The sequence below is a fragment of the Echinops telfairi genome, unplaced genomic scaffold (assembly GCF_000313985.2).
Source record: "Echinops telfairi isolate 266 unplaced genomic scaffold, ASM31398v2 ScPeMD7_9;HRSCAF=40, whole genome shotgun sequence".
In the NCBI taxonomy this organism is placed as follows: domain Eukaryota; kingdom Metazoa; phylum Chordata; class Mammalia; order Afrosoricida; family Tenrecidae; genus Echinops; species Echinops telfairi.
This window is the reverse complement of record NW_022103906.1, coordinates 84,895,116-84,917,588: the sequence shown is the minus strand read 5'-3', so window position 1 is coordinate 84,917,588 and position 22,473 is coordinate 84,895,116. Positions and strand designations below refer to the sequence as shown.

General features: G+C 41.5%; 1 protein-coding gene across 1 annotated transcript in view; it reads right to left on the bottom strand.

The window, feature by feature from the left end:
- LDAH (lipid droplet associated hydrolase) overlaps positions 1-22,473 on the bottom strand; it is a 122,116-nt gene that overhangs the window by 34,417 nt on the left and 65,226 nt on the right. Inside the window, exon 5 of the mRNA XM_004696058.2 lies at positions 2,915-3,149. Within this exon, the coding sequence (XP_004696115.1) occupies positions 2,915-3,149 (235 nt within the window). The remainder of the gene's footprint in view (positions 1-2,914; positions 3,150-22,473) is intronic.

Below are 22,473 nucleotides of genomic sequence, written 5' to 3'. Positions count from 1 at the left end.
AGCTTTCTTCACCACATTTGCTTATGCACCCGCTTTGTCTTCAGTGATTGTGTTGGGAAGGTGAGCATCATGGAATGCCAGTTTAATAGAACAAAGTGTTCTAGCGTTGAGGGAGAAGCCCAATGTCCATCCTGCAGTAGGATTATACTTCAAAGTAAAGAAAATAAATGCCTTACAACTGCACTAGTAAATACTATGATAGATGAAGAAAGATTGAAGTTGTCAAGGCCTTCATTTGACTTGGACCTACCATCAATGCCCATGGAAGCAGTAATTAAGAAACCAAATGATGTGTTGCATTGGGCAAATCTGCTAACAAAAGAACTTTTTAAATTTTGAAGAGTAAAAATGCCACTTGGAGGAATAAGGTATGGGTCCACATGGATTCAAAGGCTGGACAATGAATAAGGAAGACGGAGACGAATTGATGCTCCATCAGTTGAAGTCCATGTTGGCGAGGAATATGGAATATACCACAGGCGATCCGAAGAACAAATCGGTCATGGGAGAAGTAAAGCCAGAATGCTCCTCAGAAGCTAGATGGCAAGGCTTGATTTCAAGTAGTGTGGACGTGTTATCAAAGGCAGCAATCCCTGAAGAAGGATGTCATTGTTGGTACAGTCCCAGGTCAGCTAAAAAGATGAAGACTCTCAACAAGACGGAGTGACACAATGGCAGCAATAATTGGGTTCAAAATAGGAAAATGTGTGAGGATAGCCCAGGTGCAGGCAACGTTTCATTCTGTTGCAATAAGGTTTTGTTGCTATGAGTCAGAACAGACACAATGGCCCTAACAGCAAGTTCCTCTTCCCTCTGATGGGCAATTTCTCTTCTATCCCAAAGCTCACTGGCTCTTTCCTACTTTGTTAGTGACCCCAGGCACTGTTTTTCAAAAAAATTTCACTTACTTTATTTTTTAGTTCTAAAATTTCCATTTGGTTTTTCTTTAAGTCTTCAATTGGTTTGTTAACTCTTCCCCCACCCCTGTTGATTTCAAATGTTTTTATAAAAGTTAGAGGTGTTTTTCTAATGGCTGCAATAAAGTCCTTGTCAGATAATTCTTACATCTCTGTCATATTGGTGTTAGCATGTATTGCTGTTGTTGTTTTTTTCAGTCAAGTTGAGATTTTCTTAGTTCCTGGTATGACAAGTTGTTTTCAATGGAAAAATAGAACAATTTGGGTATGATGATGTTATGGCACTCTGGATTTATTTCTGATACCATCCAGTAGGGAAAGGAGTAACTTTAACTCTTTATTTGGTCAACAACTGAGAACCAGCAAGGGGAGGGGACTGACCTCAGGGCACAGGGTAAGTCCGGGACAGAATCAACATGAGACCTAAGGGTTCCTTACTTCCAGCCAGTGCTGTTTTTCACTTCCCAGGTGATTTCTTCCTTATCTTCAATAAGAAAGGAAGGTGGCGAGTTGGACCAGATGGGCTTTAAGGGATAGGTTCAACCTCAACCGTTGGATATTTTTATGGCTGTCCTGTCTTACCTTCTCCTACCACTAGCTAAGGCTTTAAGAAAGCACAGAGGCCGGGAAGAGTATGGAGCGGGGAAGCAGTCCACACATACAGAAGACAGAATGAGCCTTGTATTAGTGATGACTAATTCTTGTTACACATTTGAAGTCATACCTCCAATTGGATCTGGAGCTGTACAACAGTGCAGGCTGAACTCAAATCTGTCTTTAAATTCACTTCTACATAATCTTAATGCATTCTTCGTACAGGTGAGCATGCAAAATTTTATTCAAGTGTCCTGTCTTTCTCATCAACTAGAGCAAAAAGACAGAAGCAGCATCTTATGGTGAAAGAAATGTAGCATATGGCCACTCGCCTAGATTTGAGTACTGCTCACTAGCTGTATGACTTTGGGAAAATCATGCAACTTCTCTATAATGTACACTGGGGATAAAAACCTAAACCTCATTAGTTGTCCTGAGGCTACAGATAAAAGCTTAGACTCGTGCCTGGTTTATACAAAGCACCATTACATATTAGCTTCTGCAACAAGTGTTATTGTTACCATTGGAGCCCTATTATATATTAAATGCATTTATCACTTCATTTACTCGCAAAAACAATCTTTTAAAGTGTGGGTTATTACTGTCCTCATTTTGTAGATTAAGAAATTATGATTATTCTACTATGAGCATCATTTATAAATACAGTACAAAGTAGCAGCATCTAAAATGATAGATTGCATTTTTAAAATTATGTTGAAAGTCAAAGAGTAAAACAGCAAAAATATTCCTGCACATGATAAACAACCAGCAAATACCAAATCCACCACCTTGCAAGTTCCTGCTGACCCACAGTCAAGGATTTCTGAGGCTGTAAATCTAAAAGTCTTACTCATCTTTCTTCTGCATCATAGGCCATGTAACAAGCAGCCCAGCACCCAACCTACAGTGCCACCAGTCCTCCTAACGAACAGCACTCACCATCATAACGACATATCATACATATATTACGTTATTTATTATTTTCACAATTTAAACTCTCCCAAAACATTTCAAAGAGGAAAACTAGAGCACAACGGTTCACACATTGGGTATGTTAGGGCTGGTTTCCTTGGGCTGTCTTTCTGCAAAGTTCTCCCTTTGACCTATCAGGACGCATCTCGGATTCCTCCAGGGACAAAACATCGGATCAACAGAGCTGTTTCTCACCATCCTGAAGCGAGAATGGTGAAATCAGAAGCAGTAGGCGAAATGAAAGCGTGATGAGGATTTTCTATTTTTTATGCAAAACTTCACTCATGGGCTTTGTATTCTCTTCATTCCTAGCTCTAAACTTTTCCTGGGGAGAAACACTAACAAATCATACCTTGATATTCATGCACTCTGTGATGTTCTTCTCGAAAACCTTTTTGATAACAATTAAAAACATTAAAAAATATTCTTACCAAGGCAGAATGGCTCCAATAGACTTAAGGAAAAACACTCCTTTGGAAGATTGTTCACTTTAAGCATAAATCTGACTAGGAAGGACTTGATGAACTCAGGTATTGGTTTGAAAAGTATGTAGCATAGCACACGGAGGACATATTGAAGCCAGCACAGTAGCGGGGTGACAAACTTGCCCTTGGGTGTCTCTGCCATTCGCTCGATTGTTGGAAAGAGCATCAGTGATCGGATAACCTATGATAAAAGAAACATACTTTGATGAAAGGCTTTCTGAATGGGTTCCAAGCCAAACCCAGTGACATGGAGCCAATTCTGACTTACAATGACTCTATATGGGGTTTCAGAAACTATAAACATTTATGGGAGCAGACAACCTCAGTACTTCCGAATACATGGCCAGGCTTTCCAGTAGACTGCAGATCTGTAGACATAGAACCTTCCCTTCCTATACTTGCAGCTCACAGACAACTTGGGCATGATGTAAGGATGACTGTGACTTCTTGAGTGGTTGGGATTAATTTTCAAGATAGAAGGGATCCGATTCAAGATAACTCACAGTGACCAATGATAACAATTCACAATTGCTTTTGAAAGGCTGCTGAGAGTAGGAATTACCATATCATGTCTAGTCAAGAGGTTAGTTCAACTTGACCAGTCATCGACCAGAAGACAGTAACCAGTGGCTGTAAAGTCAATGATGACTCAAAAACAGTCCTTGTGTGTCAGGGTAGAATGGTGCTCCCCAAGGTCTTTCCCAATGGCGGATTTTTGGGAATTAGAACACCAGCCTTTCTTGTGACACATCTCTGGGTGGGTTCAAACCTCTAACCTTTCAGTGAGCAGCTAGGCATGCTAGCCCTTTGCACCATTAAGGGAGTTAACAATACCAAATAAATTTCGAACAGTGAGGATGTGATATTACTACAGTTCAGGCCAGGGACAAGATAAGCTGGAAATCTGTACTTACCAGGGTACATGTCTAAAAACAAAAAATAGTAATTCAATACAATTCATCGGAATATTATATACTTCACTAATATATCAGAAAAAAGAAGCACTAAGGCCATTAAAGCCTGCCATTATTTAGCATATTAATATGACAAATGAAAAGAAAATCTGTGGCGATCAGTAAGACAAATTTGGATATAATCTCTAATAATAAAAGAGAACAGGAGACAGGCAGGCAGGCAGACAGAGACAGCAGATATTTTTTTTTTTTAACATTTTATTAGGGGCTCATACAACTGTTATCCCAATCCATACACACATCAATTGTGTAAAGCGCATTTGTACATCGTTTCTCAAAACATTTTCTCTCCACTTAAACCCCCGACATTAGGTCCTCATTTTTCCCCTCCCTCCCCGCTCCCCCCTCCCTCATGAGCCCTTGATAGTTTATAAATGGGTATTTTGTCATATCTTGCCCTGTCCGACGTCTCCCTTCATCCACTTTTCGGATGTCTGTCCCCCAGGGAGGAGGTCACACACAGTTCCATGTAATCGGTTCCCTCTTTCCTACCCATTCTCCCTTTACCCTCCCTGTTTTGCCACTCACACCACTGGTCCTATAGGGCTCATCTGTCCTGAATTCCCTGTATTTTCAGTTCCTATCGAGACAGCAGATATTGAAGAAAACTGGTGCCCTTAATTCAGGCTTGTAGCCTTCTACACTGCGAGAAATGGCATTCCTGTTCCTTAAAACCACCCGCGTGTGGTTATTTCTGTTATCGCAGCACTCGATAACTAGGGCAGGGAGGTATATGTTCAGTTTTAGTAGATAATGCCAAATAATTGTCCAAAGTAGCTCCAATTTCCACTATGACCAGTACATATTTGAGTTTCTGTTATAACACAGCCTCCTCACACTTGAAACTGGTAAACTTGCATTTTGGGCAACCTTGTATATAGTGGTGCCCCGTTGTTTTGTGTACACAGAAGTCAAATGAGGCTGATTCTACATCCTCTGAGCTGGCTAAGAGCTAATTCAAGTCTCGTGGACATTTCTCTGTTCGGTTGCCTTTCCTGGTCTTGCTGGTTTACAGGAGTTGTTATATTCTGGACACGGGTACCCGTCCGTCTTCTGTCACGCTGCAGTCTGCGGCTTGCCTGTGCATCCCTCGCTTTCATTATTCTTCTCTTCATAAGAGGAGTTCTTAAGTTGGATGCACTTGAATTTAAGCTTTTTCTTTTATCATTGTTTTGTAAGTGTATGTGCATGTAGCTTATGAACATCCTCTCTAGAACTCATGAAGATTATTTTTTTCATTTGAAATGCTTCTTTGTAAATTAGAAACATATCTCTTATCTGCCCTGCTAGGTGGATTTAAGTCTACGGGTTTGCTTAAATTTCAGTTATGAATCTTTTCTTTTGATTTCGGATATGACTGATCTGCTTTACTATTTCCCTTACGCATTTATCCTCTTCCTTAGGGAGGAGCCAAGTGCACTTTTGCTGGTAGACCCTGACTAGGCGTTTGTTTACTCAATTTTCCACCTTCTGCTGTTGCTGCTACTTTTTCGTAATACTCCATTTCATCAAACACATACTGTCCAAATGTCGAGTTGAAGGCGTATCAGCTGTAATTTGTTTTATGCCTTTTTCACTATTTCACTAAGAACAGGGCTCTGAGAGTGGAAACTGAAGACCTTTCTGCATTCTACTCATGATATCTTCTTGCTGATCCTTGGTCATATCTGTCAGCATAGTGCTCTGCTATTTCTGTAGACTTTCTCTTTTCTCCTGACAACAGCTAAGATAGTTTAGTGACTATTTTTCTCCTGGCCACAGAATACTTTGACTTGCATTGTTTCTCCTTTGCCACATGCGAGAATGCATTGTCTCCTGTTTCGTGCTGTTGATAAAGTTGGGGGAGCAGGAAGCCGCATCCCTTCAAGTGATTTTTTTTTTTTTAACTGCTGAATTGGCAACCTTGGTCTTCAGCTGCATTCAGGATTTCAGCCAGAACGCAGAAGGCAGAGTCTGGCGCAAGTATCTTCTTAGGGGCAAAGCGGAGGAGCGGCTGGATGGGCTGTGCTCACATGAGGAATTCACAGCTTTTTGTGGTGCACATGTTTGTGGGTCCCAGATTGTCAAGATGATCTAGACAGAAGGGAGCTTCCTCATGGCCATGAACGTGAAACAAAGTTATATTGGAAGATCCCTTCCAAGGTCAAGGAACCCCCGTGAAGTATGCAGGGCCAGAAAGACAAGAAAAGGATCAGCCTCACGGATGACAATCGAAGAGCAAACTCTGATTCTGTATACTCAAACACAGAGAAAGGATGCGATCAACTCCAGAATCCCAGGATTTTCCTGACCTTCGGTATTCTTCCTTTCCCCCTCCTAGCATACCACAGTCACAGCATGCCTGCTTCAGTGGTATGACGATGAGGGGGGCTACACAGGGCAAGCAGTTGACAGAACAGGCATCCTAACTTTAGGAAGCACGAGCAAGGAACCTAATAGCTTTCTGATGTTTCCAGCTCCGTGGAACAGAAGTCTCCCCAGCCTCAGCAAGTGATGTGCAATGCACACAATACGACTTCATTTTTGCCTTTTTGTCCAATCACGTTTTGCAGAACTGTTGCCAAAGGCTCAAAGTCAAACGCGACGGATGTTTCTCTTAAACACATACATGAATAGGACCTTTGACTTCACAAAAATCAAGAAGTCCGAGAACACTAAAGGTTAAAAAAGACATGAGTAAACAAGGAAGGACTCTTAAACAACACTGCATGTATTCAGTATTAGACTTCTCTCTTCTGCTTTTGAAAGCAGAGTCATCTTCCTGGGGCCCTGGAGCTCACCGAGCAGGTACATTTTATGATACTGGCTGATATTCACTGCCTACTTTCCTCTGCTGCTTTGTAAGACTGTGGTGCCGGAGTTATGCCACAGGATTTCAAACACGAGCCGGGTTACCCATGCGGAAGATGTTTCCGCAGAGCTTCCAGAATAAGGACAGAGCAGTGGGGAATGGAATGCACGAACTATGAAGCCAGGAAAATTGGAAGTCACTTAAATGAACTGGGAAGCTTCAAGATCAATATCCTAGGCAATAGGGAGCTGAAATGGAGTGGTATTGGCTATTATGAATCAGACAATCGTATATGGCTTACTCTGATGGGAATAACAGATTCAAGAGAAATGGTGTCACATTCATCATCAAAAAGAACTTTTCAAGATATATCCTGAAGTACAAAACTGTGATAGAATATTATCTATATACATACAAGATGATCAGTTAATACAATTATTAGTCACAAAAAGCCAGTGATAAAGAACTTGAAGAAATCTACCAACTTCTTCAGTCTGAAATCAATCATGTGTGTAATAAAAATGCATCTGTAGTTATTGCAATTGGGAGGAGAAAATGAGAACGAAAGAGGAAGAACTGGCTGAGAACACTGCCTCACTGAAAGAAACAAAGCTGGGGATAGCACTGTAGAACTTTGCAAGACCAATGACTTCTTCGTTACGAGGACTTTTTACAATACAGAGACCTCAACAGCTGCAATATACAGGAATCAAGCTGATTACATTTGTGGGAAGAGACAATGGAGAAATTCAGTGTCATCAGGCAAAGCACAGCCAGGGGCCGATGAGGGAACAGATCATCAGTGCTCATATATGCAAGTTTTGGTGTAAACCGATGAAAAGCAAGTCCAAAGGTCAAAATATGACTTTGAGTGTATCACACCTGAATTTAAAGTCTGTCTCAAGAACAGATGGGACACAATAAATACTAATGACCACAGACCAGAAAAGTTGTGGTATGGCATTAAAAACACATGTGAAGAAAGCAAAACTTAATGTCACTGAGTAGATTCTGACTCAGCCATCCTATAAGACAGAGTAGAACTGCCCCTTCAGGTTTCTGATGCTGTAATAAGCAGAAAGCCTCGTTTTTCTCCTTTGGAGAAGCTAATGGGCTTGACCTGCTGACCCCATGGAAGAATCATTCATCTATGCCAGGAAATTTCAAGGACAGCTACCTGGTCAACTGACTGGAAGAGATCCATATTTGTCCCTATTCCAAAGAAGGAGAAGTACACTATCATTAGTCAGATCAAGGTTAGGGATCTCTGTGAAAGAAATAGATCACCAACTGTTTATGCACGTTCACGCTGAAGCTGAAGAATATTAAAACAAGTTCATAAAGAGACAAAATGCAACCTAGATATATCCCACCTGAATTTAGAGACCATTTCAAGAACAGTTTTGAACACTAATGAAGACCGGGCAACTTGTGGGATGACATCAAAAATCTCACATATGAAGAAAGCATATATGGTTTCTTATCAAAAAGCCAAGAAATAAAACACCAAACTGGAGGTCAGAAGAGACCATGTAACTAGAATGCAGAAAAGTTAAAGCAAAAGGAAGAAATAAAAGCGCGGAACATAAGATTTCAGAGGCCAGCTTGAGAAGACAGAATAAGGATTTTAATGAAGTGTGCAAAGGCTTAAAGTCAGAAACAAAAGGAAAGAACAAGTTGAGCATTTCTCAAGCTGAAGAATGGACGAAATAAAATGAAAACCTCAAATTGCAATGCTCCATATTGTAAATTTCAATATAGAATCATGCAGGAAGCATCAAAAGAATCATGACACCAAAAAGACTTGGAAGGTATTCAAGAGGTGTCAATAAGGTCAAGAGCCAATGATACTAGAGAAGTCCGAGCTGCACTAAAGGCACTGGTGAAAAGCCAGGCTACTGGAATTGAAGAACTACCAATCAAGATTTTTCAACCGACAGGTGCAATGGCTGGTAGTGCTCGGTCATCATCTCTACCTAGGCATTTTGAAGATAGCTGCCTGACTGGCGAACGGACAGGTAGAGCTCCATCTGTGTGCTCATTCCACAGAAAAGTGATTCATCTGAATAGAGAAATTATTAAATAGTATTACTATGACACACAAGTAAACATTTCCTGAAGATAATTAAAAATCAGCTGCAACAGTATATTGACAGGAATTGTCAGAAATTCAAAGAGAACGAGGATGGAAGAATATCAATGTTGACATCAGACAGAGTTTGGGTGAAAGCAGAGATGACAAGAAAGACATTTACTTGCGATTTACAGATGATGTAAAGGCTCGGACTACATGGTTCATATGAAATTATGGCTAACGTCGTGAAGAGTGGGAATTCCACAACACTGACTTTTATTCACACTAACCTTTACACAGACTAAGCAGTCTTTCAAATATAACAAGGGAAAAAAATAGAATAAGGGGATGCTGAGTGGTTTCATATCAGGAAAGATGCGCGTCAAGGTTTTACTTTTCATCATACTTGTTCAAGCTGTATACTGAGCAAATAATCCAAGAAGCTGGACCATAGGAAGAAGACTAGGTCACCAGGCAAGGGGGACTGCTCATTAACTACCTGTGATGTGAAATCAATATCAAAGACTACAACCTTTAGTGTGTATTACACTTCAACATCAAGGACACACAAGTATCCTTACAACTGGAACAATAAGCAACACTGATCAATGCGGGAACAAATGAAGGAGTTCAGGACTTCATTTTACTTGGATCCACAACCAATGCCCATGGAAGCAGCAGGCAAGACATCAAACCACATATCACATTGGGCAAATCAGCGGCAAAAGGTTTCTTGAAAGTGTTAAAAAGCCAAGATGTTACCTTGAGGAGTGACCTGCCTGATTTAACCTGTGGTGTTTCCAATTTAACTTATTTCCTCATCTTGTAGAATTCCTCATATACATGGGAATGTCAGACAATGACTACGGAAGACCAAAGATGAACGGATAGATCTGCATTGTGGTGTTGAAGACTACTGAATATACCGCGCACTGGCAGAAAAACAAATCCATCTATCTTGGAAAAAACAAAACAAAAATGTTTAGCAAAAGGCTCCTTATAAGGAGTGATGGGGAGACTTTATCTTACTTACTTTGGGACCAGTAAGTAAGCAGAGAGGGACCAGTACCTGGAGAAAGACTTCATGCAGAAAGAGAGGAGGACCCTCAACAAGACGGACTGACACAGTGGCTACAACAATGGGCTCAAACCTAGCAGCCATTGTGAGGAGGGGCAGCACCGGGTACTATCTTAGACTGCTGTACACTGTGTTGTTCCCTGGGGGGACTGGCTTAACGGCACCTGACAACAAACAACGGGACTTTTAGGTAGTCTGAACACCAGGACAGTAAAGAAAAATCAGGTTTTACTGCACTCTTTATGAATGCAGAAAAACATACGAAGATATGTTTAAAGTATTTAAATGGCAAAGTTACAAGTAAATGTGCTTTTCCTCCCTGGCCCATCTACAGTTAAGCAGAATAATTAACTAGTAAAAATGATAGGTTTTCCACTTAGGTCTTTCTGGTGACTCTTCACTCATTTTAACTTCAAGTTTACTCATTTCAAACAAGGAAGCTTGCTTGGGCTTATTAATGTGTCTGAAAAGATTTGAGGAATAGAAAAGGTTAATATAGCTACTGTCAACCTAAAAAGCATACCACACAGATTCCATACTTGTTATGTAACCCACAGTACACAAGGAACTTCAGACTGATCAAATCAGTTGGCAGAAACAGGAAACAATCCATTATTTTTATAAATGATCCATTACTGTGACCCATGTTAAACAAAATTGCATGCAAAGGAAACTCTAAAAATACACGAGCAACCACATAGTTACATTTGGTTGATCTATATCAATAACAAATTTAGAATTAAAGTGCACTCTGAAATCATGGGAATGGACCGAAACAATAAGGAAGTGCTCTGAACGCATCGTTGCCTCGTAAAAATATAAGGAAACCAAAGACTGTTTTTCACAACTAACACTTGGTTGATGGGACTGCTTTGTTTCTCTTGCCTTTGGAGTGTAATAGTTGTTGCTTGTGAATGAAATGTAAAAGTTTCATAGATCTCACCATGATAACTGCATATAGATCAAGCAGTCCAAACAGGACAGCATAAGTCACAGCACCAATTTCTTTTATCTTTCACGTAGAAATCTACTGGTAAAACATGCACCCACAGAGGTCAAGAAAGTAGACCCAATTTTATTAACACAGCTGTGCAGAAAATGCTTCCAAATCTGTGTACATGATCAAACATTTTCTTATGTTACTGTCTCATTAAAGAAAGAACTTCCAGGCCGGCCATGTCATGGTATTTATTCTCCAGAAACATTTCATAGAGCTCAATGCACAGATGAAGTCTATCAGGGTCAACTGTGGATCGTGAACCAGGGCTGGGTTTTCTTGAGAGCCCAGGAGGATTGTTTATGATAGATACATTTTGGGGTTTGGGGACACTATTTTGATTTTTTTTTTTTCCTGAATTCACTATTATTAATCATTTTCTAGAAAGGAAGTTAAGCAATTTAGTATGTAAGCTCTAAGGTGAGAGATACGATGTTCTGGTTTGTGGGCAATCTGGTTTTTTAGGTGCTTTTAAAAAATGGCAAAACCTAAAAATTAACATCACTATCCAGGTACCTTGTTATTTATAGGTGCAACCATTTTTTTCTGGATAGAGCAATGACACCTATATGTTGTGTCACAAAATAAAGTCACGAAAATGGCTTTTTAAAATATGTTATACTACCTTGCAAAGAGCCTCAGTGGGTTATTTTCCATATTGATTTACAACTTGAGCCTACCTGCTACAATATGACAGGCTGATTCCTAACTGCCCAGTCGGAAACAAGGAAATTAGGCACATGATTTACCTTTTTCTCTTCTTGCCAACATTGTTAGTTTTGCCAACATAGTTTAGTGAAGGTGCCGTATAAACCAGATTGCCTTCAAAGAGTATGTTGCTAGCTTTCGTCAAAGTAAAGACCTAGAAATAAGCCTGGTTTAGTTTAGCCCTTCCCAGGAGAAGACCAAGTTTTCCTCCTTTAGGATCCAACTAGAAAGGCAGTCTACTCAGCTTATTGAATCATAAGTGTGCAGAGTTCGTGAACTGAAAATGCCCCCATCTACCAGTTGTCATAACATTTTGATGATCAAGAGTTTTCTTTCTGAGTTCGGATATATTCCAATTTGTCTATACTTTAATTACCTGGATATCAACACAAGGCCATTGCTTGCATTTTGTCTGTATGTCAGAGTTGCTTATGACAAGGAAGGCCTGCACATTTGGCAGAGATCTTTGTGTAACGTATGAGCACATGTAAGCCTTTGCAACATGCTTCAACATCTTTGGCTAGCCCATTCTACTCAAGCTCTTATCATCTCGTACCCGTTTTCATTTCATTTGTTTTCAATGTAACAAGCTCTTCTCAGTCTGGGACCTCTTGCGATTGACATTCTTTTGGGTCTTTCTGATTCAGAATGACTAAGAACTCATTCAGAAAACACTGATGCCAGGAAGGTAAGGGGAAGGTGGGGAGGGGGCGGGGAGGGGAACCAATCATAACGATCAGCAAGGAACCCCTCCCAGAGGGGCAAACAACAGAAAAGTGGGTGAAAGGAGACAGTGGTAGGTGTAAGACTGGAAAAAAAAATTTATAAATTATCAAGGGCTCATGAGGGAGGGAGGGAAAATGAGCTGATACCAAGGGCTCAAGTAGAAAGCAAATGTTTTGAAAAAGATGATGACAATATATGTACAAATGTGCTTGACACATGGATGCATGTATGGATTGTGATGAGCTATAAGAGCCCCCAATAAAATGATTTAAAAAAAAAGAGCTGTAAGATCCCCCAATCAAATGACTAAAAAAATTAGAAAAAAGAAAGAAAGAAAGAAAGACAGAAAACACTGACGCCCACAGGCCCAATGCAGGTTAGTTAGCTACTGTGCAGAAAGTACCATGCAGAATTGAACAGTGCTTTCCAGGAGCCTCAGCAGCCGGTGAGTGGTGACAAGAGCAAACAGCCTCATGCTGAGAGCTGCAGAGTTCTTTCAGGCGGAACGGCCTGTTGGCAACAGTAGCTCCCCCATGGTCCCCCAAAGACAAAGCGACACGGATTCTGAGAGGACGGCTTTGCGGACCACGTTGCTGCCGCGAGCGTTTGCTTACAGTGGACTACCGAGTGTCGGTCGGCAGATGTGGGAGGAGTGTTAGAGCTGGACAATCATTTTGTAACCATCATGGTAAGGATGGGATCTGACAAAGGTCATCATCAACAGATGTTGAATCTCACAGAAATGTTAGATGAAGGGTAGAATATTGGCCTCATCTTAATAGTCTCTTATCACAGACTGTTTATGAATTGCTAGGGGGAAATACCAATCATCCAGTAAGGACAATCTGTTGATTGGCAATTACATTTAAAATTTCCATCACCCATGGGCAGCAACTGGATGTCTGTGTGTGTACAGACAGGATAACCTGAGAAGGACATGACATCATCAGGACAGTATTCAAGCTGAGAATGTAGGGCCTTACTCCAGTCATGAAGAAACATGAGACCAACACACAATTGGGGATTTTCTTTTTTAAGAAAACAAACCAAATTCTTTTAAAAATGTCAACTTTATGAAAAGACCCACGTAAGGAAGGAAGTAAATAGAAAATGGTGGGAATGTTCTAGATTAGAGGAGAAAAAAGAAGATGTACATTTAAATCCAATGTTTGATCCCAGACCAGATCCTTTCCTGGAAAGGGAAAATGCTGCAAAAGACATCATTGGTCCAAATGACAATATTGGAATATGGAAGAAAGATTTGATGGAAATATTACACCCAGGTTAAATTTACTGAAGTTGGTATCACACTATAATTAAATCGATGACTAACCCTACTCTCAATAATAGACAGCTCAGGATACATTTAAGAGTAAATAAAGGACTATGCATGTTCGACTTACTTTCAAATAGTTGGGAAGAAATATTCATGTAGATAGAAAGGGATAGCAAACGAGGTCAAGTTTGAATGATGTGCAGCTCTAGGTATCGGGCACATGAGTATTTCTTTGTACTTTTCCTATTCCTTTACAAATTTCCTTTACATTTTAAGTAACTTCCTAATAAAAGGTCCTAAAATGAATTACAGTGCACCACTGCCCTCTATCCCCCAGCCCTGGCATTTCCAAGATTCTTCATATGGCTGTAGTCTTTTACAAAGGTAGTGTTACCTTTCAGTATACTAATTCACTTACACTTTTATTTATCATCATCTCCTCTTAGTAGACGATATCTTTCTGTGTCCCACAAGGGCTCCCCCCCCCCAACCAACACATATACACAAATGAGCTCAAGTCCATGAGAAGCCCCTTCTATACACAACACAAAGTAGACAGTGAATGATGGTTTAGGAGGGGAACAGCTAGTCTCCCAAGACGCCTGCCTTTTCCAGGAACATTGAGCACCTTCTCTTGCCCAATCCCAACATGGACAGGTTTATTTGCAACAGTGAAGGAACAAGATCCCTACCTGGGTACAGGTGACGCAGAGGAAGGCAGGGGGCAAGCAAGGGCTGTGATAAAAGGAACATAGGAAAAAGTCAAATTACTAAAGAGAAGAAGTCACTTCCACTCTAGACATCAGCCCTTTGTGCTGTTTGGGCTTCCAGGGTACTGTTCTGAGGCAGGGGATGGGAAGACTCTTTTCTTCTGGAGAAACCGAGTCACTCCAGAGTAAAGACAAACAGTAACGTCTGGAAAGACGGAAACAAAACCCCCAAGACCACAGCCCTGTCCTAAAGCCCACTCCACCAACTAACAAGCCATACTTCCACCAAAACCCAGCCTGGGCTTCCATCTCCTAGCATTTTGGGTGCCTCATTCTTAAATATCAAGAGATAACAAAGGGAAACCAGCTAGTGGGGAAAACAAGCTTTAATCATAACAGATCAGGAAAAATGAACATGAAACACCAGGTGCTCGACCTCCGCAGTCTGCATTCCATCGAGAGAGAGATCCTCAAAATCCAAGGGTGCCCCGGCGAGGAAACCAAAATCCAGTGCTTAGGAATGATTTACATGGAAGCGGAAATCAAATTAGATGGACTGCAAGACAGAATTCAGGAAATCGCCCATATTTCCCACTGTGTAGAACCAAAAACAAAAGAGTAGAATATTGGAAAAGAAAATAAACCAAAAGGATAATTTCTGGAGTTGTGAATAATGAGAATATCAAGGAAGGAGGGAAAAAATACAAGAAAAGTTCTCAGTGCCGAAGGATGTCAGTTTTCACACGGTAACGGATACATGTCTAGTCGACATTATCATAGAATACATAGCATAATTTTGATGATAGAGTAAACATTCTGAATCTGTTCAGAGAAAGCAGTAGGTTGCACAAGGAATAAAAACATCAAGAGGAGCTTGGGCTTCTCACTGGCAAGGCTTGAAGAACCACGGCCTTGCAATAGTTGTTAACAGTGGTGATGGGGACAGCACACTGACTTCTTGCAGAACAATCTTCCTGCCAACAGCAATTAGAAAATCTGTGTGTGTGTGTGGTAGGGGAGGGGGTAATATATATATATATATGTAGGGGAGGGGGTAATATATATATATATAAATCATTTTGAAAGCATCAGAAGCAGTGGAGATTTCAAGTGCCAAAATCCTGGATGGAGAAAGGAATCACAGAAAGGTGGTTTTTCTTTATTATTTGCTGATTTGAGAGTGGTAGCGACGAGGCCATGAACCTGAACAGACAGTACAGGGCTCAAGGGTAAAACCTGGAAGCTAGCGGCTATTGACACTGGGACACATCTTCGAAGTAGTGATGAACTGGAACTAGATTAGCCTTCACAGAGACTAAAGCCTGGCTTTAAGGCAGTCCAATTCCTGTTGGGATTCAAGTGATCAGCCTTTCTACGAAAACAATGTATTTCTTTTCATATACAAGAGTAAGTAGAGAGTATCGCGACTAGGTGATGCCATGAGGATAGGGGGAAGGAGGAGAGATGGGGAACAGAACACAACAACACCGCCCTTCCTACACCTCAAGGGGGACGATCAACAGAAACATGGGCGAAGGGAGACAGCGGATGGTGTAAGATGCTAACATCACAATGTTTATAATTTATCAAGGTGTCACGAGGGTGGGAGGCTGAGGGAAGGCAGGACAAAGAGGAACTGACACCAAGGGGTCAAGTAGAAAGAAAATGTCTTGAAAATAATGATGGCAACAAATGACAACTGTGTTTGATACAATTGGTGTATGGATTGTTATAAGAGCTGTGAGAGCCCCAATACAATGATTTATACATAAAAAAGTATTACTACTAGGATGCCAATTTATGTTTGTAGTGGTATAAATCAGTGGTTCTCAACCTTCCGAATGCCACCACCCTTTCATACAGTTCCTCATGTGGTGGTGACCCTTAGCCATAACATTGTATTATAGCCATAACATTATTTTCGTGGCTACTTCATCACTGTCATTTTGCTACTGTGATGAACCAGGTGCCCCCTGTGAAAGGGTTGTTCAATTCCCAAAGGGGTCACGATCCACAGGTTGAAAACCGCTGGTATCAATAAAGAAAAGTTAAAAAGTACAGAATGTTTTGAGGGAAGCCGAGATGGAAACCCTGCCCTCAGAAGAGTATAGACCTAGATGGAGGCTATGTTGAGAAACAATAGCTGCCCATTTTGATGGGTTTATTTAATAACAGTTTCTATGGTCTTGTAGTGATACTTTTTGGCTTATCTTTGTATAGTTTCAGGTACTCAAAACAAAATGAAATACACCTAAGCATACTGAAGGACAAGATGACACGAGAGAAAAAGCAGAAAGACACAGGAATGGAAATAGTACTGCATGAAACTCACTTATAGGAGTTAGCAGATATAATCTTTATATTTATTTCAAATGTGCCATCTCCAAATTGCTATTTTTATTAAGAATTTTTTAATGTCTTAACCCTATAACACCGAGCGTGACGTTTTCGTAACATTTAATAAATGTATATATTAATATATATTGATAATTATGAATGTAAAGAATCAAAACAAAAAAAAAGTTCCTGAAATTAAAAATTCTGGTGTTATAGGGTTAAACAAAATCTGAAATTCTTAAAAAGGAAAAAAAAAAAATCTGTAGTGAAGCTTTTCAGAAAAGGTACTGGTGGCACAGTGAGTTTTGTGTTGGGCTAGTAACTGCAAAGTAGGTAGTTCAAACACGCCAGCTACTCCGTGATAAAAAGATGGGGCTCTTTCTGCTCCCAGGAAAGATTTATAGCCTTGGAAATCCCAAGGAGCAGCTTTATTCTGTCTGGGAGGGTTGCTGTGAATTGGGATTGATTCGTCAACAGTGGGTTTGGTTTGGGTTGGGTGCTTTGAAATGGCCAGATTGAATGTTTCCTGGGAAGAATTGGTAACTATAAAAATAATACACTGGAAATTTTATAAGCAAAATAGAGTAATTGTAAGTAAGAACTCAGTGAATGGATTTAAAGGGAGTTTACTCACAGTTGAAGTTAAGGATTAGTTAGTACAGTTGAAAAATAGGTCAGAAGAAAGTATCAAGATGAAAGCACAGAGAAAAATGGTTATTGTATGTAAATACTAGTTTCACTTTTTAAAAAAGTTCAAAAAATTAAATAAATATGCTGTGGCTGTAATAAAAGGTAGAACATTTAAGAATCGTGAAAAAGGGGTTACAAAGCAAAACTCACTACCATGGAGACGGTGCTGACTCAGAGGCCCTACAAGGTCAGGGTAAACCTGCCCATGTAGATTTCTGGGACTGTCACTCTTTGTGGGTTTAGAAAGTCTCATGTTTCATCTGCAGAGGGGCTGGTGGCTTTGAACTGCTGACTACGCTGGTAGCAGCCCAACATGTAACCACTACACCAGCAGGACTCCTCTACAAAGCAAGCACAGAGCAAAGAATGTTTGGGAAGAACCAGGAAAGAGCATGTCAGCGCTGACAGCTGAAATAAAATTTGAAAGATGGACAAAAAGCATCTGTTAGGTGGTGGAAAGACAAAGGTGAAAGCAAGTTGCTCATACAGAGGAAATTTCTTGTTGGAAATTAGAATAGCCAGCTCATGTATACAGGAGGAGCAGGGACTATGATTGGAAAGAAACAAGGCCATGTTGCCTTCAGGGGACCTTAGGAGAATTCTTCTGGCACTACGATTGTCAGAATCTGTCCCTTGGTTTTCATGAAATCTTTGAATCAGTGTCAATTAATATTCACCCAACATTCTGGAACCTTCAAAGACTTTCTCCTCTATAGAAGAAGCTTCTTAGTATTTTCCTAAGGGTAATACAGTATGAAAGGGGAAATGAATGAAAGAGGAAAGGAAGGAGTGTCTAATAGTAAGTTATACCAGTTAGGCAGATAAGCTCACATGGTTTGTTCAGCTGAAATTTGTAGGCTGTCTATAGACTTGCTTTGTGCGTGCCCCTTCATATCCGTGTTCCATTGATCATGGACATTGATCGACTGTTTTCAAAGGGACAGGTTTCCATGAGATGCTGGCTTCAGTCTTGACTTCACTCATCAAGACAGCTGCCTTATATGTTGTTGTTGGGTACCACTGAGTCCGTTCTGACTCAGAGACCTTGTGTGTAACAGAGTGGAACGTTGCCCAGCCCTGAGCCATCACAATGGTTGCTGAACTTGACCGCCTTGTTGCAGCCATGATGTTACTGCTTTTGGTTAACTCAAAGCAACTCGTCTGGACCGAATTGGAATGCGAGTTCTCAAGGCAGCCAAGCTTTATTCTAGTGAAGGTCTTCATTCAATGCAGGCTAGCCATTTCCCACTTTTGTGCCTACACTACATTTTGTTTGCAGACTTTCCACACAAGCAAGAAGGAAATGTCAACTATATAAATGTTATATAGTTATATAACTGGATAACTATAATCGAGAGCCTTTTCCTTAAAGATTACATTCACGTATCTCATCTTTGCAACTGGAGAGACCTAGAGCAGAATCTTCTGGCTGGGATCAACAACCACCACACAAGGCAGTCTCCATGATTGTGCCCACGTGTTTCCACTCTGCTCCTTACTACCTCTTCTCCGAATGCTATCTTCTAGTCACGGAGCGTGTTCCCCCATGAACACTCCATGCACTGGCCTATCGCGGCTTGGGGCAGGTACAATGAGGCACATACTTCAGACGGGTATCGGTCCAACCGCAGGGGTGTTTACTAAGACAACATGACTGTGTATGCACAGGCCATTCCCTCGTCCCCCAGAGCCACCTCGAACCTCGTGAGATCTGCTTGTGCTTTCGGGTAAGGCTGGCAGCCCCTACTCCTTCCTAACAATAAGACACACACAGCTCCTCCGGCCTGTGTTTCTCAGTGTAGTTTTGGTTTGTAGAAATTCAATCAAAGAATAACCATGAGGCTCCAGTCATTTTGGAGAGAAAAAATAATCAGTTAAGGAAAACTTTCAAGGAAGGCCCAAACTCTAGCTAATTGAGTAGAGGAGGAAAAAAATCCTTGCGTTAAGAGGCTAGGAGAGTTGCTATTGCTAACGGTGCCGGTGCTGATTGAGTAACCTGTAGCCCGATGTGCCGATTCCCACTCATCGCAGCCCTAAAGGACAGAGTAGAACTGTCCGCTCTCCATAGGGTTTCCCAGGAATCTTTGTGCAAGCAGACCGCATGCCTTTCTCTCACAGGGCCGCCGGTGGGTTCAAGCCACCCACCCACCTTTCAGTTAGTAGTCAAGTACTTACGCACTGTGCTCAGTCACACCCATCCACCCCAGGGCTTCTTCCTTAGCACCACTATGATGATACTTCATAAACCTTCATAAACGCTGTCCTGACCTCGTTTTCAGATCCCGGGTGGAGGCCCCTCAGTTCCCCTCCCTGAGCCGCTAATTCAGTCCATTCTCCAGCCACTCCTGATTGCTCACTCCATGGCCACGGCGGGCCTGCCTTAAAGGTTCAGTGCCTGCAGTTATTCAAAATACTTAACCCTCAGGGAGTTCTCCAGACCAGCTCATCCATCTATTGAAGAAGCTTAACAAATCCCCTCCTATGACTACCCTGCCTGAGCAGCCCTGTGTCAAGGGTGCTGGGAACACTGGTGCAGGGGGTGTGACAGATCTTTGAAAATGCTTCTGGTCTTTTTTGATTCACGTTCAACCTTCTCATACGGCAAACATGACTACAATGTCAAGTTAAAACACTCGTGCTCTTAGAGGTGTGCTTTTCTGAAGTTGACATCCCTTGTCCAGTTGCATGCCAGATCTGCTGATGTGTAACAAATGACTACCCCAAACCTGGTGGCTTACAGTACCACACTGCTCAATTTCCCAGTGAGGAGCCCAGGTAGGGCTTAGCCAAATTTTGGTGTGGAGTTTCATTCAGGCTGCAATCGAGGTGCCAGCTGGGGCTGTGGTCTCATCTGAGGGTTCACTGGAGAAAGACCCACTTCCAAGCTCACTCAGGTGCTGGAAGAATTCCGTGTCCTGCAGCTGTATGCCTGAGAGCTTCAGTTTTCTGCGGGCTGGGTGCGACTTACAGCTTCAAGAGGCCACACGCAGTCCTTTGCTTCGTAAGCCTCCCCACTGAGGCTGCTCATAATGTGGCAACCTGCTTCTTTAGGGCCAGTAGGTTAAGATGGGCCCTGAGAGATTATGTACGTAATCACATACATGTAGCAACCCTGACCATCCTGTCTGCCACAGTCTATTTGTTAGAAGCAAGTTGAAAGTCATGTGGACCCTCATGTGAATATCAATAGCAAATGTGAACATCAGGAGGCAGGCAGGAGGCAGGAAGCGGGGGTTGGTTATCATTCCAGTTTGTGATGTTGCCACTTTGAGGGATAAAGTGCACTTGACCTAAGCCATGGTATTTTCATTTGCCTCCTATGCATGTGAAAACTAGATAATTCATAAGAGAGATCAGATAAGGATTTATGTATTTGTATTATGGTATTAGTGGAGAATATTGAAAATACCACGGGCTGTCAGTAGAAAAATAAGTCTTTCTTGAAAAAAGTATAGCCAGGACACTTCTTAGAAGTCAGGACAGTGAGGGAATAAAGGACAGATAACCCCCTCAGTACCAACAATGAGAGTAGTGATACCAAGAGGGTATGGGAAAGGTAGAGGCAGAAAGGGGGAACCGATCACAATGATCTACATATAACCTCCTCCCAGGGGGATGGAAACAGAAAAGTGCGTGAAGGGAGACATTGATCAGTGTAAGACATGAAAAAATAATAATAATTTATAAATTATCAAGGGTTCATGAAGGAGGAAGGGTGGGGGAGTGAGGGGAAAATATGAGGAGCTGATACCAAGGGCTCAAGTAGAAAGAAAATGTTTTGAAAATGAGGATGGCAACGATGTACCAAGTGCTTGACACAATGTATGGCTTGTGATAAGCGTTGTATGAGCCCCGAGTAAGATGATTTTTTTTAAAAAGAAGAAGAAGTAAGGGTGGCGAGACTTCATCTCACATACTGTGGACATGCTGCCAGGAAAGATTGCTGCCTGGGAAAGACTGTCACGCTTGGTAAAACAAAGAAGGGCCAGTGGAAACGAGGAATCCCCTTGATATGATGGACTGACAAAGAGACGGGAAAAACGGGCTCACACACTACAACAATTGTGAGAACACACAGGACCGGGCGAGGTTTCCTTCTGTTGCACACAGGGTCGCTGGGTCAGAACTGACTCAACGGCACTAGCAACAACAATCCTGCTAATCTACGAAATCTACACCCATCCAGTTCAAGCAACTGGCACCTGCTCCAAGGCCATGAAAACATTCTCCCAAGGAATCTTCTAGATGCTGCCATAGTAGTGTCCCCTCCAATGCACGGAGCTCACAGCTAAGGCTTGATAACATCTCTGTCCTCTTTCGCTGTCGATGTGGAGGGCTACAGGAATTTGTCTGCATGGGAAGACACCATGTTTAGTCAACTACAGCAAAAAGGAGGGAAATCCTTCATGCGATGACTGCATCAACCAATGGACTCAACATACCAATGATCGTGAAAATGGCGTAGAACTGGGAAATGGCGATGGTGCCACCATAAATAAGACGGCTCTCCATAGCCACTCACAACATATGAACAGAAGAATCAGTGGCAGTTGTAAACCAAGGAAGAATTTTACTCAGTGGTCATCACTGAAGTTCCAACTGCTATAAAGTCTCATTAAATTTAACAAAATAAAGCAAATACCCCACTGGGGATGTATACAATCCCTTCCCTAGAACTTGCAAAAGTGCAAAGGAGGATTAAAAAAAAGAAAAAGAGCCAGCTCCTGTTCTTATAGCTAGATGACTACATCTTCAAGCCACAAGAGAAAAGCTGAAACAGAGGAATGATCTAGGAGGCAAAGCTATGGGTAGAAGTATAAGCATAGGTGTGTCCATATGTAAATACATTAATCCATAAGAATAGAGGTATTGGCCAAGGTACATATATTTATATGGCAATTCACTGAGGTAGGGGATGGACTTCGAGCCCCTGCTCATACCCTCCCTCAACACAAGAACACTTTGTTCTAACAAACTGGCACTCTGTGATGCCCACCCTCTTGGTACAAACACTGAAGACAAAATGGGTGCATGAGCAAATGTGGTTAAGAAGGCGGATGGTGCTCGGCTATTAAAGGTTATAGTGTCTGGGGTCTAAAAGGCTTGAAGTGACACAAGCGGCCATCCAGCAGAGAACCAACAAG